This window comes from Mustela nigripes, chromosome 13 (genome assembly GCF_022355385.1).
Source record: "Mustela nigripes isolate SB6536 chromosome 13, MUSNIG.SB6536, whole genome shotgun sequence".
Lineage (NCBI taxonomy): Eukaryota > Metazoa > Chordata > Mammalia > Carnivora > Mustelidae > Mustela > Mustela nigripes.
Window position 1 is genome coordinate 109,846,074 of NC_081569.1, and position 17,547 is coordinate 109,863,620.

At 42.4% G+C, this 17,547-nt stretch overlaps 1 protein-coding gene across 4 annotated transcripts in view; it reads left to right on the plus strand.

The window, feature by feature from the left end:
* The window catches only part of PPP1R36 (protein phosphatase 1 regulatory subunit 36), a 31,717-nt gene extending 26,745 nt beyond the window's left edge, over window positions 1–4,972 (plus strand). For all 4 annotated transcript variants that reach the window (XM_059371304.1, XM_059371303.1, XM_059371306.1 and 1 more), the window contains 4 exons: window positions 2,833–2,875; window positions 3,186–3,364; window positions 3,456–3,647; window positions 4,397–4,972. In XM_059371304.1, coding sequence (XP_059227287.1) covers window positions 2,833–2,875; window positions 3,186–3,364; window positions 3,456–3,647; window positions 4,397–4,583 — 601 coding nt within the window. In that variant the 3' untranslated portion in view covers window positions 4,584–4,972. The remainder of the gene's footprint in view (window positions 1–2,832; window positions 2,876–3,185; window positions 3,365–3,455; window positions 3,648–4,396) is intronic.
* The last annotated feature ends 12,575 nt before the right edge of the window (window positions 4,973–17,547 follow it).

The window sequence follows — 17,547 nt, forward strand, 5'->3', positions numbered from 1 at the left end:
AAAAAAAAAAAACTTATTTATTTGACAGCGAGAGAGGGAACACAAGGGTCGGGGGAGGGGGGGGGTTGGTGGGAGAGGGAGAAGCAGGCCTCCTGCTAATAAGCAGGGATCCCCAATGTGGGCCTTGATCCCAGGACCCTGGGATCATGACCTGAGCCAAAGGCAGATGCTTAACAACTGAGCCACCCAGGTGCCCCTGCTTGCATTATATTTCTATTGGATTTTGCTATTGTATAAAGTCTCATTCAATTTGCGGAAGATTTGAATTGTTTAAATTTGTTATTTTGCTCAGTAAATTTTTAAATTTATAGTCAGTTTATAATTATTAGGTACTTAATATAAAAATTATAAATTAAAATTAAAAAGAAGAAAAATTGCACCCAGAGATGAATTTGCTGATTTAAGCTAGGATGTTCCCAAATGTGCACTTTCTCTGCCTCCATTTCTTGGGCTCATTTCAGGTTTATATGTGGAGCTAAATCAGAATGGTAAGAAGAAACCTGTCTTCTGTACTTGATTTCTGTTGGTAGGCTCTATCAGTTTGCTTTGGGCTTTAAGGGAGAAAGAAGTCCCAGTTTTATGGCATCTTGAGGGGAAGGGGAAGAGGTTCATAGTACCTTCTCTTCTAACGTTTAAAATGAGAAGAGAGAAGCCTGGCTGGCTCAGTTGGAAGAGCGTGTGACTTTTGATCTCGGGGTCATGAGTTGAAACCCTACATTAGGTATAGAGATTCTGTAAATAAAACTTAAAAAAAAAAAAAGAAAGAAAAAAGAGGGGGGCACCTGTGTGGCTCAGTCAATTTAGTATCCGACTCTTGATTTTGGCTCAGGTCATGATCCCAGGATCCTGGAATCCAGCCCCATATCAGGCTCCCTCCTCTGCAGAGATCCTGCTTCTCCCTCTCCCTCTATCCCTTCCCACCACTCACTCACTCTCTGTCTCTCTCAAATAAATAAATAAAATCTTAAAAGAAAAAAAAAAAGGAGAAAGAAAAAGAGGAGAACGTGCGTGTTGCCTGCGCCCTCTGTCATTTCAAAACCTCGCTGACACGGTGCCAGTTTGAGTTGCACAAACCTAAGTGCTGCTCTCTGTCTTCTCCCAGAAGGCAGGCTGACTTAGTCTTCCCCAAACCGAGTTTGGTTGGTATTTGCTTCGGCTTGGCAGGTCTGCATGGTGTCCGGTGTCCACTGGCAGAGCCGTGGAAGGGTGGAACGGGCACATAAGCACTCCTGTCGAGTGGAGGCTGCAGGTGGCGCAGAAGGACAGAAGGACGCAGAGGCCTGTCTTGAAAGCTTCTGCTGGCTCCGTAGTTGACTGTGTTCAATCCGCAGACTCATCTAGAGGAAAGGCTTGTTTCCCTAGAGTTCTGGTTACAGTGACAGATGTGGAGAGCTGACAGGCCCGAGTTTTGGTACAGACTCTGTCCCTAATTACATATGTCTTTGGGCTTCGGTCTCTTCAGCTGTAAAGTGGGAATAATAATGCTGACTACGTCATAGAGATCTTAGGACGACTAAATATGACCATGTAAAGGGCTTAGCACAGTATTGGCATGTGGTCCGTACTTACTAAATGCGCACTGTATTGAAGGCCTTACTTCCTGGTTGAAGACTTGCGCACGAGGAAACTAGTGTAGGAATGCAGAGGCTGAAGGAGGAGAGGGATCCACCCCAGTAAAAACTGAACCAGTGATTCTGTGTGTCCCCTGAACGGAGGGCTAATTTGGGCCCACACAGATCATGAAGTCCCTGAGGGTTTGGGTCATCTTCCCCAGACCACTGGAGTTCAGGAGGTTCTTGAAAGCCTGATAGCAAGGGCCAGTCCTGGGAGTCGTCCTAAGCAAAACCAGAAGCAAGTCCAGGATCAGCCTGGCAGTGCCTGGGTCTAGCCTTGGCCCCTTGAGTGATCAAGTGATTGCAGGTGCACAGCCTTTTCCATCAGTTCTCAGGTCCTCTGCAGGTCATGCCTGCTCTCCTCAGGCCGGGATCAGAACTAGAATGGCCTCTCTTGGGGAGGGGAGGCCAAGTTCAGTAAGTGTGCCTGTGCCGGTCCAGTGTCCTTAACGTTGAATTTGTATTGCAAGGATTCCTGAGCAGATGCCTGCCTTTAAGAGCTGTGGCTCAGCATGTATACTGCATCTAGTGCTTTCTCCAGTCAACTGCAGATTTTAAGATCTTTTAAATCTTTTTAGGATTAAGATGTTTGATCTTTGTCTTTTTCTCTACTTTAGACTTCCCCTTAGTTCTCTGTTTCCCTACTGATTAACACCCCATGTTACCTCTTTACCACCTTCCCACTCTCCTTTCTCCCCAGCTCTCACATCACCAAAAACATTCATAAGAACACATTTCCTGCTGGCTTGTGTATCCTGAATTTATATATATTTTTTTTTCTCTCTTTTTTTTTTAAGATTTTATTTATTTATTTGACAGACAGAGATCACAAGTAGGCAGAGAGGCAGGCAGAGAGATTGAGGGGGAAGCAAGCTCCCCTCAGAGCAGAGTCCGATGTGGGGCTCGATTCCAGGACACTGGGATCATGACCTGAGCTGAAGGCAGAGGCTTTAACCCACTGAGCCACCCAGGCACCCCCTGAATTTATATTGATTAACTTTTGACCAAACACGGTAAGGGTTTTGATCTGGATAAACTAAGAAATTGAAGAAAAAGATGTTGGGATTCACAATGCCTTTGGACAGCATTTATGTAGCTAAATAGCCTTGGGGCCACGGTAATGGTCTTGCCAAGAGGCCTTTGAAGATAGGGGCTTGCCTAGATCACTGAAAGACTGAGCTTCCTTCTCAACCTATAGTTGTGATTTGTTGTGTTGCAGGGAGAAAATATCAGATACACAAAAAGACTGGAAATTCTTTGAGGTGAGTCACTCATATTTTGGGACTTTTCTCTTTCTATGAACCATGAATAACCAATAGCTGTTTGTCAGGCACTTATTTTTAGTGAATATCTTTTCTTAAAAGGATGCTAACAAGCTGTATGCTACATCTTAAATTTTTGGTCTCGTTTTCCTCCTGCAAAGGCGAGTACCTGTGTATTTTCCACAACTTTTCAGGAGTGCGGGGAAGTGGGGTCACTTGGGTTTGCGTCTGCTTAGCAGTGTTACATAGACAGGTGGGAGTTTTACTATCATCCCTGTGGGTTGTGATTCTTGTCTGTTTTCTGTCGTAGTCCTTTTATACTTTCTGTACATACGTAGCTTGGATTGTCTTCCGACGTCAGCACTTCGCAGAGATTGAGGAAGAAATAGGGAGGCTCTTCCGTACCAATATGTTCAATATTCCTCGGAGGAAACGCGAGGATGAAGAATCAGGAGGGGAAAAGAAACGCATGACTTTTGTACAATTCAGGTACGACCTTGTGACTTCCCAAAGCTCAGGGACGTTTCTAGAAACAGAATGGTATAACCTAAATGTCTCCTCTCCCACCCCTTACCCCCAGGAGAATGATGGCAAAACGCCCAGCGATTAAAAAAGCCATTAACATGCGCTCTCCAGTCCTGTCTACTCTGCTGCCATCTCTCAGAGAAAAAGCTCAGAATGTCTTTGAGAAAAAGAATCATCAAGGAGGCATCAAACTCCCAGCCCAGATACAAGAGCACACGGAAAATCTGGAGTCTGTGCCCATGCCAATGTAAGTGGCTCAAGGAGAGGGAAAGGAGAGCCTCAGCATGTCCTAGGTTGGGCCAGGAGGCAGACACCACGCCTTGTCCAGAAAGTTGAACAAAGATGAAAGCCAGCTTCTTACCCACCCCTCCACCTCTCCACCTATTTCCTTTCCCAAGCAGCTCTTGGTACACCCAGCTAGACTAGAAAACATTGCTAGAAAGTTATGCTAGACTTCAAATAGCTCTAATTCGGAGGTGTGGGTAGCCGACTTTACAAGGCTGAGGTTTCTTCATTAGAAGAACCATCTCTGGGAAATGTGGGAAGGCCAGTTACAAAACCTTATGTGGGCTGAAATTTTGGATTCATACTTAAGACCACAATGTGGGGGGCCGCCTGGGTGGCTCAGTGGGTTAAGCCGCTGCCTTCGGCTCAGGTCATGATCTCAGGGTCCTGGGATCGAGTCCCGCATCGGGCTCTCTGCTCAGTAGGGAGCCTGCTTCCTCCTCTCTCTCTCTCTGTCTGCCTCTCTGCCTACTTGTGATGTCTCTCTGTCAAATAAATAAATAAATTAAAAAAAAAAAGAACCACAATGGGGGTTCATGGAAATAGGGAAAACTTAAAAAAAGTATATATGTGTATATGTATATGTATGGGTGTGTGTGTGCGTAGCTTTGGCATGTACACACACAAACACACACATGCAGGCACAACCATAACCATACACCTTATTCATTGGCCTCACCGCTTCAGTTATACCAATAATTCTTTTCACAGAGTTGGCATCTTGGGGGAGCCTCGATGTCTGTTCAACCCCCATACCCTTCTCCCCCTTGAACCAGAAGAAAACACGAAAGCGGATGGGAAACATTCCTCCCTGATAGAAAGAAATAACATGAAGATCCAGGATACACTGAACATAGTTCTGAGAACACTGTCGTCTCAAACAGCATTCCCTAAATGATCGGGTACCTTCTGTTTCTGTAATTCAGTCCCCGTATTTGAAGTAAACTACTCTGACTTAATCACTTTATACAGGACTAATATTTATTGTTATTAAACAATTTTAATTGTTCAAATTATTTTGTTGAAAGTTCAGTAGTAGACAATCTCAGAAACCTTTAGAAAAGCTCATTTTCCTGTATTTACTAGTTTGCTGTGTTATTTAATTACTTCCTTGGCTTTTGTGTGACTGTTTAGAGTAACATATTAGGACATTTAGCCAGTATTCTAGTGGACTAGTAAAGAAACATTCTGTGTTTATTTGTTCCTACGTTCATTTTTACTATATGAGAGAAGATGTTTGGGACATTTGAAAACTAAATTTTATAAAAAAGGAAATTAAAATATTATTAAAAGGAAATCTTTTTCTGTGGCTTTATTATTATTGACATTGAGATATAAAGTATATATGATTCATTTAAAGGTTTTTTTTTTTTTTTTTAATTTGACAGAGATGCAGTGAGAGAGGGAGCACAAGCAGGGGGAGTGGGAGATGGAGAAGCAGGCTTCCCGCTGAGCAGAGAGCCCGGTGCAGAGCTTGATCCCAGGACCCTGGGATCATGACCTGAGCCGAAGGCAGTTGCTTAATGACTGAGCCACCCAGGCGCCCCTATCTGATTCATTTAAAAGGCTTTTAGCATATATGGATTTTTTTTTTTTTAAAGATTTTATTTATTTATTTGACAGAGAGAAATCACAAGTAGATGGAGAGGCAGGCAGAGAGAGAGAGAGGGAGGCAGGCTCCCTGCTGAGCAGAGAGCCCGATGCGGGACTCGATCCCAGGACCCTGAGATCATGACCCGAGCCGAAGGCAGCGGCTTAACCCACTGAGCCACCCAGGCGCCCCTAGCATATATGGATTTTTAAAAAATATTTTATTTATTTATTTGACAGAGATGACAGGCAGGTAGAGAGGCAGGCAGAGAGAGAGGAGGAAGCAGGCTCCCTGCTGAGCAGAGAGCCTGATGTGGGGCTCCATCCCAGGACCCTAGGATCATGACATGAGCTGAAGGCAGAGGCTTTAACCCACTGAGCCACCTGGGTGCCCCTTAGCATATGTTTCATTTATTCTTTTATTTACTCATTTAACGACAAACATGTATTAAGCCTCTGCTCCATCCAAAGCCATGTGCTGGGTTATGTAGAGAAAGGGGGTCATCAAGACAGAGACCATATCTTCCTATGTGGGTAGTAGAGAAGATAAACAAAACACACACCTGCTCACAAGACAATATTGAATGTGTTAGAGGCCATAAAAGAAGTAAAAAACCAAGTGCCCTAAGAGGACAGAGCAGAAGAGCAAGCACTTCTGGGGGGCCCGGGAGCATTCAAACTTGAATTTGGCTTTGGGGGGAATTGGTTGGCACTAAAGGGAGAATTCCAGTCAGAGGAGAACACGTGCAAAGGCCTAGAGATGAAAAAAATGTGCTTGAGGAAAGGCAAGATTGTGGTACCTGCGGAGGGAGTGTTTAAGGAGAAGGCTAGAATGGACAGCTGACTGTCCCACTAGGGACTGAGCTGGATGTTATTTGGCAGGCGGTGATGACTAAGAGTCACTAAAGAGGGGCGCCTTGGTGGCTCTGTCAGTTAAATGGCTGTCTGCAGCTCAGTTAGTGATCCCAAGGTGCTGGGGTTCAGTCCTATATCGGGCTCTCTGTTCCACAGGGAGTCTGCTTCTTCCTCTGCCTGCTGCTCCCCCTGCTTGTGCTCTGTCTCTGTCTCTCTCTCAAATAAATCTTAAAAAAATAAATTAAAACAAAAAATAAATCTTCAAAGTTCTCATCTTTTAATTTATGAAGAGAATTTGGTTATAATGCACTCTGTCATAACAAATTTAAATCTAGAATATGTTGACATGGTTTTATTTTTTGTTTTTGTTTTTATTTTTTGATATTTAAAAATAAAGCCTGAGAATTATGAGACTTTTGTAACCATCTTTACCAGGACACTGGGCTTTTTCCTACTTTCTTTCTGAATGGTGAGGTCTTGGGATACTTCATTTACTAATTCCTTCATTTGTTTATTCATTTTTTTCATTCTGTAGTTTAATATATCCCCACTCTGTGGTGGGCACCATGTTTGGTGTTAGGAATTCAGTGTAGAAGAACTATAGCCAGCTCTGACTGGGAACTGACAAGTCTTAGAGAGTTGTCAGGAAAGGAAACAAATACCATGACAATGAACTAATTGCAGGGGTGAGGAAGTCTGCATAAGAGGAGAGAATACCAAGAGTGTGCAACCAGGGATTTGCTGGTGCAGGATGGGCAGGGGGAAGAGAGCTTACCCCGCAGTACCCCGCAGGAAGTGACATTTAAATTTGAGACTTGAGGGGTGCCTGGCTGGCTCAGTTGGTGGAGCCTTTGACTCTTAATCTCAGGGTTGTAAATTTGAGCCTCATGCTGGTTGTAGCAATTACTTAAAAAAAAAAAAAATCTTTTTAAAAATTTAAAAAAATAATAGGGGGCACTGGGGTGGCTCAGTTGATAAGCGTCTGACTCAGTCTCAGCTCGGGTCCTGATATCAGGGTTGTGAGTTCAAGCTGTGCATTGGGCTCCATGCTTAAAAAATAATAAATAAATTAGTAAATAAATCTGAGACTTGAAGACACATGGGAGTAGAGTGGTGGGAAGTGAGGAGGGGAATACTCCTAACTCTATTAGTTAATCTATTGCTGTGAAACAAATTACCCCAAAACAGTGACTTAAAAGAGTAAGTAACATTTATTGTGAGCCTGTGCCTCAGTAGCTTACAGTATATCAGTAGGCTTTGTCAGAGTGAACAAGTAAGGAAGGAAGAGAAAGTGTGCAAGACAGAAGTTAGTCATTTAAGTCATTTACCTAATATTGGAACTGCCATTCCATCAGTTTGCTGTGTTCTGTTCTTTAGAAGCAAGTCACAAGGTTCAGCCTACTCTCAATGGGAGGAGACCATATAGTGTTATGAATACCAAGAGTTGAGCATCATAGTATGGAAGTCTTTAGGCTGGAAGCAAAGCCTTTTCAAGTTGCTGAGATAAGGAATCATGACCCACTAAGATTAGAAAAGGGGCACCTGGGTGGCTCAGTGGGTTAAAGCCTCTGCCTTCAGCTCCGGTCATGATCTCAGGGTCCTGGGTCCGAGCCCCACATCAGGCTCTCTGCTCAGGAGGGAGCCTCCTTCCCCCTCTCTCTGCCTGCCTCTCTGCCTACTTATGATTTCTCTCTCTCTCTCTGTGTCAAATAAATAAAATCTTAAAAAAAAAAAAAGAAATATTCATTTTTACTGCTTTTGTGTTTCCTACCTTCAGACTGTCATTTTTTATCTTTCCTTTCCTCTCACAGGAAAGGGCTAGTTTAGTGGTTGAACTCCTTTAATTTTTGTTTGTCTGTGAAACTGTTTATCTCTCCTCCCATTCTGAATGATAGCCTTGCTGGATAGAATATTCTTGGCTGCTGGTTTTTCACATTCAGCACTTTGAATATATTGTATCTCATTTCTGGCTTGGAAAGTTTTTGCTGAAAAATTTCCTCATAGCCTTATGGGATTTCCTTTGTATATAACCATCTTCTTTTGTCTTGTTGCTATTAAGATTTTTTCTTTATCAGTATATCTTGCCATTTTAATTACAATATGTCTTGTGTGGATCTGCTTTTGTTGATTTTCTTCAGAGTTCTCAGTGATTCCTAGATCCAGATATCTGTTTCCCTCCCCAGATTTGGGAAGTTTTCAACTACTATTTCTTCAAATAAATTATCTGTCCTCTCTTTTCCTCTTCTTCTGGGACTCCTAAAATATGAATGTTATTACATTTGATAGAGTCACTGGGTTCCCCAAGTCTGTTCTTGTTTTGCATAATTCTTTTCTCTGTCTTTTTTCAACTTGGTTATTTTCCATTACTCTGTCTTCTAGCCATTAATTCATTTCTCTGCTTCTTCCAGCCTGGTGTTCATTCTATCAAGCATGTTTCTCAGATGATCAAATTTTTAAATGGGCAAAGAATATGTATAGATATTATTCCAAGGAAGATATAAAATTGGCCACAAGCACATGAAAAGATGCTCAATATCATTAGTTATTACAGAAATGCAAACCAAAACCACAATGAAATACCACTTCATACCCACTAGGATGGTTATGAACAAAAGACAGACAAGAACAAGTGTTGATGAGGATGCAGAATAATCAGAACGTTCATAACATTGCTGATAGGAATGTAAATGGTGCATCCGGTTTGGAAAAAATATTTGTCAATTCCTCAAAAAGTTAAGTATAGAATTACCCTATGACCTAGAAATTCCACTTCTATACATATACCTACAAGAACTGAAAGCATATGTTTACACAAACACTTGTACACAAATAGTTATAGAAACACTATTCATAATAGATTTAAAAAAATGGAACAACCTAAATGCCCAACAGTTGATGAAGGATAAACAAAATGTGGTATGGCCATACAATGGAATATTATCCAGCTGTAAAAAAAGAATGAAGTACTAATTCATGCTACAATGTGAACAAAGCTTGAAAACATTATGCTAAATGAAAGAAGCCAGGCAAAAAAGGCCACATATTCTGTGATTTCAATTGTATGAGATGGCCAAATAGGGAAATCCATAAAGACAAGGTAAATTAATGGCTGCCAGAGGCGGAGAGGAAGAAGGAATGGGGTGTGAGTGCAACAGGTACAGAATTTGCTTTTGGGGGGTGATAAAATGTGCATTAGATAGTGCTAATGGTTACACATTGTGACTATACTATCACTGAATTGTACACTTTAAAAGAATAAGTTTTATAATTAAAAAAAAAAAAGAAATTCTGAGAAACTACCACATGACCACTAAATGTAATATAGTATCCTAGAAAGGATCCTGAAATAGAAAAAAGACATTAGGAAGAAATTAGGGAAATCTTAATAAGGTGTGGATTGTAGTTAATAGTAATGTATCAATATTGACTCATTAATTGTAGCAAATGTACCATACTAATGTAAGATGTTGATAATAGGGAAAATTAGGCATAAGTTATACAGGAATTCTCTATATTATCTTTGCAATTTTTTTTTACATTTAAAATAGTCTTTAAACAAAAAGTTGATTTAAAAAATGTTTAGCAGATACTTACGTAATAATCTGGTATGTGGACAAAATGCAGTTTTTATGCAGGTTGCTCTCTGGGCATAAGGGAAGGATAAAACAAATACAGGTTTTAAAAGGACACTAGATATCAGAAATCAAGAAAAACAATGCAGGGGGCGCCTGGGTGGCTCAGTGGGTTAAGCCGCTGCCTTCGGCTCAGGTCATGATCTCAGGGTCCTGGGATCGAGACCCACATCGGGGCTCTCTGCTCGGCAGGGAGCCTGCTTCCCCCTCTCTCTGCCTGCCTCTCTGTCTACTTGTGATCTCTCTTGTGATCTGTCAAATAAATAAACAAAATCTTAAAAAAAAGAAAAAGAAAAACAATGCAGGGATGCCTGGGTGGCTCAGTTGGTTAAGCGTCCTCAGCTCAGGTCATGATCCCAGAGTCCTGAGATCAAGCCCTGCCTCAAGCTCCCTCTTCAGCAGGGAGTCTGCGTCTCCCTCTGCCCATCCCCCTGCTTGTGTGCTCTCTCTCTGGTCCCCCAGTCTCTCTCAAATAAATAAATAATCTTTAAAAGGGGGGGGCAAACAATGCAATGGGGTAAGGGGAGGGAGCCTATCAGGTTGAGGGAGTGAGAGGTAGGCATGGAGATGGTTCTTGAAGATGGAAGGGATCTGGGTAGGCAGAGATGGGGTGGAACAAACCAGGGAATGCTTCTAGAGATTTTCACAGGGTTCATATCTGGAAACAAGGGGCCCTCATGCAGTTAAGTTAAACCATGGGGCTGGTTCGGCAATAGTGAGGACTTCTCCAGAAAACAAGGGGTCTTATTGCTTAACCTTAACCTTCTGCTGGTGACTGCAGAACTCTTTTCTCTTTGGTCTTTGTTTAAGGCTCCCTGCTCCAGGGTCCTAGAGCATTTGAACCATCACTGTTGAAGGATTCAGCCTGCCCAACCCTATCGTCCTATTTCAGACTTGATGTATGGCATTCTGATCCCTCAGCTAATTTTCATACCAAGAAAGAAAATAAACTTGACTACTCCAGGCCCATTTTCATTCACCCCTCCTGCCTATGAATCAGCTTCAGGTTGCAGGAAGCAAGTGGGAACTGAACGTACAGTGTGAACTGGCCTCTGGAGTCTTTGCAGATGGTCCCCAGAGCAGTCTGTGTCTGGCAGCAGGCTCCTACAGTTGTTCTCTGTCTCTGAGTTTGGGCACATGCTGGTGGCTGTCTCTCTGGGGGCAGTCTAAGGGAGCCATGTCAAGGGACTTGGTGTCCTAGATCACTTCCTTTGCACCTTGGCCTCTGTCTTCCTCCTTGTACCGAATGATTTGTTCTCATCTCCTTTACTTCTCCTGCCTCTAACTCAGCTGTTCCAGCAGAGCCAAAGGAGAATGCCCTGGGGCCAAGGGCCTCAGCCCTCACCCTGCAAAGTCAGGCCACACTGAAACCTGACACAGCGTGGCCACCTAAGCCTAGGACCTTGGCAGGGGTCTCCTCTCCTGCCCTTGGTGGCCAGTGTCAGAACATCAGAGCTATTTAGAATCAGTTTTATGCCTATTTTTGGATGCCCCCTATCAACCCATACTTCTTAGAAATACTTAAAAAAAAAAATTTAGATTCAATTAGCCAACATCTAGTACATCATTAGTTTCAGATGTAGAGGTCAGTAATTCATCAGTTGCATGTATCAGCCAGTGCTCATCACATCATGTGCCCTCCCCAATGCCCATCACCCGGTTACCCCATCCCCTCACCCACCTCCCCTCCAGCAACCCTCAGTTTGTTTCCTATAGTTGAATCTTTCATGGTTTTTCTCCCTCTCTGATTCCTTCCATTCTGTTTTCCCTCCCTTCCCCTGTGATCCTCTGCACTGTTTCTTATATTCCACATATGAGTGAAACCATATGATTATTGCCTTTCTCTGATTGACTTATTTCGCTCAGCACAATACCTTCCAGTTCTATCCACATTGGTGTAATGTTAAGTATTCATCCGTTCTGATGCTGAGTAACATCCCATTGTGTGTGTGTGTGTGTTTATCACATATTTTATATATATATATGTATATATATATATATACACACATACATATACACACATGTATATATATACATACATATGTATATATATGACACCTTCTCTATTCATTCATCTGTCAGGGGATACCTTAACTCTTTCCATAGTTTGGCTATTGTGGACATTGCTACTACAAGCACTGGGGTGCAGATGCCCCTTTGGATCATTACATTTGTATCTTTGGGGTAAATACCTAGTAGTGCAATTGCTGGGTCATACGGTAGTTCTGTTTTTAACTTCTTGAGGAACCTCCATACCATTCTTCCAGAGTGGCGGTACCAGTTTGCATTCCTACGAACAGTGTAAGAGGCTTCCCCTTTCTCTGCATCCTCACCAACATTTGTTATTTCCTGACTTGTTAATTTTAGCCGTTCTGACCTGTATGAGATGGTATCTCATTGTGGTTTTGAATTGTATTTCCCTGATGTCAAGTGATGTTGAACATTTTTTCGTGTGTCTTTTGGCCATCTGTATGTCTTCTTTAGAAAAATGTCTGTTTGTGCCTTCTACCCACTTATTGACTGGAGTATTTGTTTTCTGGGGTGTCGAGCTTGATAAGTTCTTTACAGATAGTGGATACTAGCCCTTTATCTGATATGTCATTTGCAAATATCTTCTCCCATTCCATAGGTTGCCTTTTAGTTTTGTTGACTATTTTCTTTGCTGTGCAAAAGCCTGAGCTGCAAGGGTGGTTCAACCTTCACAAGTCAATCAGTGTGTTACATCACTAATCATTACATCATTAATCAAAGAAAGGACAAGAACCATATGATCTTCTCAATTGATGCAGAGAAAATGTATTTGACAAAATACAGCATCCTTTCTTGATTAAAACTCTCCACAGTGAAGGATTAAAGGGAACATACCTCAATATCATAAAAGCCATCTATGAAAAGCCCAGAGTGAATATCCTTCTCAGTGGGGAAAAACTGAGAGCTTTTCCCCTAAGGTCAGGAACACAACCAGGGATATCCAAACAGTACTAGAAGTCCTAGCCTCAACAATCTGACAACAAAAAGAAGTAAAAGGCATTCGGATTGGCAAAGAAGAGGTCAAAGTCTCACTTTTTGCAGATGACATGAGACTTTATCTGGAAAACACAAAAAGACTCCACCCCAAAATTGCTATACCTCATACAGGAATTCAGCAAAGTGGCAGGATATAAAATCAATGTACAGAAATCAGTTGCATTTCTATCCACTAACAATGAGAAAGGAGAAAAGGGCAATTAAGGAATCGATCCTATTTACAATTGCACCAAAAACCATAAGGTATCTAGGAATAAACCTAACCAAAGAGGTAAAGGATTTACACTCTAAAAACTGCAGAAATTGTAAACAGAAAGAAATGGAAAATATTCCATGCTCATGGATTGGAAGAATAAATATTGTTAAAATGTCTATGCTACCTACAGCAATCTACACATTCAGTACCATCCCTATCAAAATACCATTGACATTTTTCACAGAGCTGGAACAAACAATCCTAAAATTTGTATGGAACCAGAAAAGACCCTGAATAGCACAGGAATGCTGAAAAAGAAAACCAAAGCTGGTAACATCACAATGCCTGACTTCAAGCTCTGTTATAAAGCTGTGATCGTCAAGACAGTATGGTACTGACACAAAAACAGACACATGGATCAATGGAACAGAGTAGAGAACCCAGAAATGGACCCACAACTCTATGCTTAACTGATCTTTGACAAGGCAGGAAAGAATGTCCATTGGAAAAAAGGTAGTCTCTTCAACAAATGATGTTGGAAAAATTCGACAACCACATAGGGAATAATGAACCTGGACCATTTTCTTATACCATACACAAAGGTAAACTCAAAATGGATAAAAGACCTAAATGTGAAACAGGAATCCATCAAAATCCTGGAGGAGAACACAGGCAGCAACCTCTGTGACCTCGGCCCCAGCAACTTCTTGCTAGACATGTCTTCAAAGGCAAGGGAAACAAAAGCAAAAATGAACCATTGGGACTTCCTCAAGATAGAAATATTTATATTTATTTTTATTTTTATTTTTATTTTTATTTTTTAAAAGATTTTATTTATTTGACAGAGAGATCACAAGTAGGTAGAGAGGCAGGCATAGAGAGAGGGGGAAAACAGGCTCTCTGCTGAGCAGAGAGCCCGACATGGGGCTCAATCCCACGGGGCTTGATCCCAGGACCCCAAGACCACGACCCAAGCCGAAGGCAGAGGCCCAACCCACTGAGCCACCCAGGCTCCCCTGGAGATAGAAATACTTTTTAATGACATCATCCCTCCTCCCCCCTCATTTACATAGGTAAACCTTGTTTGGTGTAAAAAACCTTAGAAAACACAAGGAAACACAAAAACCTTAGAAAAGCACTAAAAGAAAAAAAATAATTGTGTTTTGTGAATCCCCTTTCAGGCATTTCTGTGCAAATACATACAAACAAAAACTGGGTCACGCAGTGAGCTGTAGTCTGCACCCTCCTTTTTTTCTATGTAATGAATGATGAGCATTCTCCTATGATAGCCAGTACTCATCTGAAATATGATTTTAATTGCCCTGTAGTATTCTATGGTATGAATATGTCACAGTGTCCTTGCTCAATCCCCTAATATTTTACACATCCGTTGTCACTCAAACTGATGGCTGCTTTCTTAGGATCAGTCCCTGCAAATGGTATTGCTGTATCAGAGAGCACATGCATCCTCAAAACCTTATTATGGCCAAATTTTTTTCCCAAACGCTAGCTCCAAAGCACACTGCCCCATCTGTGTATGAGAATCCTTACTTTCTCATCTGAGCATTATCCTTTCTTTGAATCATTGCAAATTCTATGGTAGTGAAAAATAGAATTGTATGTTCATTCTAATTTATACTTCCAAATAACAGGAGGGGTGAATACCTCTTCACATTGGTCATTTGTGCTTCTCCTTTTCTATGACAGGAATAGTATAATGTATGGAATGATTCTTTCCTGGATTGAATGCATTACCCAACCTAAGGAACTATATTAGGGCATCACAGATAATAAAAGTAAGAGCCCTTGTCATAAGTTCTGGATAAAGGCAAATGGCCTCTGGGCATTTGTTCCTTTTTTTTTTTTTTTTTTTTTAAGATTTTATTTATTTGATGGGGAGAGAGAGACATAGTGAGAGAGGGAACAGAGGTAGAGGGAGTGGGAGGAAGTAGAAGCAGGCTTCCCACAGAGCAGGGAGTCCGATTCAGGACTCGATCCCAGGACCCTGGGATCATGACCTGAGCCAAGCTTTAACCCACTGAGCCACACAGGCGCCCCCCACCCTCTTTTTTAGAAAAGATTTTATTTATTTATTTGACGGAGAGAGGGATCACAAGTAGGCGGGGGTGGGGGGGGAGCAGGCTCCCTGCTGAGCAGAGAGCCCAATGCGAGGTTCGATCCCAGGATCCTAGTACCCTGAGATCATGACCTGAGCCGAACACAGAGGCTTAGCCTGCTGAGCCACCCAACCTCCTGGAGTGATTTTTTTCTTCAAACATTTTTGCTTACATGTACTTTTTTTTTTTTTTTTCCAAAATAGATTGAGAAAATAGTGTCCCCGATTTCTTGCATCCTAGTGACATCTAGCACTGCACCGCCCATCTGGTAGCACATGGGAACCTCAATGTTTATAAGCAAAAGACGTGAGTAGGTAATTAGCCACAAAAGGAGAAACACAAATGGCCAATATGAGGAGGTATTCATTCTTACAGCTAACTGGAAGTATAAATCAAAACAAACAATTCCATTTTCACCTATAGAATTGGCAAAGATTCCAAGAAATGACCATGTCTAATGTTGGCAAGTGGGTGGACAAGTAGGCATTCTCATAGGCTGACAAGGTTATATACTCTGGTGTGAGTTCTAGAGGTCCATTCGGCAGTAACATATTACTTTTTGAACATACGTATGTATTCGTGAATTCATTTAGGGCTGATTCAAGTATGTGGCTCCTTCCATCCATCTGTGATGGTGTTGTCTGTTATTGATTGAGGGCTTACTGAGTGGGAGCTATATCATTTCATTCAACCCTCTGACCAGATGGAGGCTTCAGAAGTGGCATGAGGGTGATGATTATAGTCATGACAGAATAACTAATTCATCATCCTGAATTTACAAGCAGTCATCAGTCGTTGACTCATAGCCTCCTCAGTGCTCGGTGCCTGGCTCAGTGCCTTGCTGGGAGAATAGGAGAATAAGGTGAGATGGCTGTTCTCAGAGCTGAGCTGGAGTCCGGACAAAGCCTAATCACAGAACAGGGAAGCACACAGATAAGCTCAGTTGTGAAGTGGAACCGTAAGGGCTCAGCTATCCGCCGGCTCATAATCATCCATGCAGAAGTAGCAAGGAACTGAGTAGGAGGAGCTCACCTCAGCGTGAGTCAGGCCTCACGGTGGCTCATGGCCTTCCTGCTTCAGAGATTGTGTTCTTTTGTGTGGCTTCTCTGAGCCCACTGACTGGATAAATATGCCAGTTTCTACCCCAGCACTGTGGCTTAGCTGGGGAGTAATTATCTCCTTCTCCACACACATCCTATTCCCTTCACACACATCCCTTATCTTGCCATGATAATCACACACTGATGCAGATGTAAAAGGCACACATGGAACATTTGCTTGAGGACTCAAGAGAGTTGTGTCATTGCACACAAAGAAGAAAGCGAGGAGGAGCCCCGCCTGTCATCACAGGGCTCACACTGGGACATGTACCCATTAAAGAACAATTGGGAGGATTTTTAGAGCTAGCATTTCCCCCCAACTAGCTCTCACAGCAAACCAGGAAGAATGGTAGTTATAGATGCTGGCTTTTCAACCCAGGACCCTGAGACCCAGAGCTGTTGTTTCCAGTCTAGGACTGTGAGTTTATCTTACGAAATCATTTGTTTATTGGTTCACAAATCGTTACTGTGTACCTGCTATATTAGCATCTGTGAATACTCCCATTACAAGGCAGACATGGTCTGTGCCCTTCCATGTGGCTGGAGTTCCTCCTGGCAGAGGGTGGAACGAGAGGGAGTTAACAGGGACCAGGTGGTTTGTGCTTTGTAGGTTGTAGCATGAAGTTTGGATTTTGTCTAATTGGTTGGGAATCTGATGGAGGATTTTAAGCAAAGGAGTGACACTATCCAGTTTATTTGAAAAGACTGTTCTGGATTCTGGTGGAAGATGGGCTGGGGCTGGGGATGGGAGGATGGAGAACAGAGGCTGGAGGTCAATTAGAAGGTACAGAGGTGCCCCAGGACAGGGAAGGTGGTGAGTTGGACTAGGGAGGGTATTCTGGATAAGATGACATTTACTGATGGATAAGCTGTTGGGGTTGAGAAAAGAGAGAGCAAGGAAACCTCCAGACTTTTTGTCCTGAGCGATTGGATGTTTGGTATTTCCATAGAGGGACGACAAACAGGTTGAGGGAGAAACGTTCAATGCTATTTTGGACTATTAAGTTTGAGATGTCAATCTGTCTTCCCTTTGGAGTTGGCCTTCAGATAGAGAGATCTGGAGTTCTGGGGACAGATTTGGGAGTAAATAGCTCTGGGACTGGTTAAGATGACCTAAGTAGAGTGAAACTAGAGAAGAAAAGGACCAGCTGTAGGGCACCCTACATGTAAGAGGGGACAGAAGAGGAACAAAAGCAATGTGGCAAATCCCTTATGTGCCCCAATAGCTCAACTCAACTTCACAATGTGCCACGGGCCAGTGAGGCAAAAAGAAAAACATGAGGTGCGCCTAGATGGCTCAGATGGTTAAGCATCTGACTTTGGCTTAGATCATGATCTCCATGTC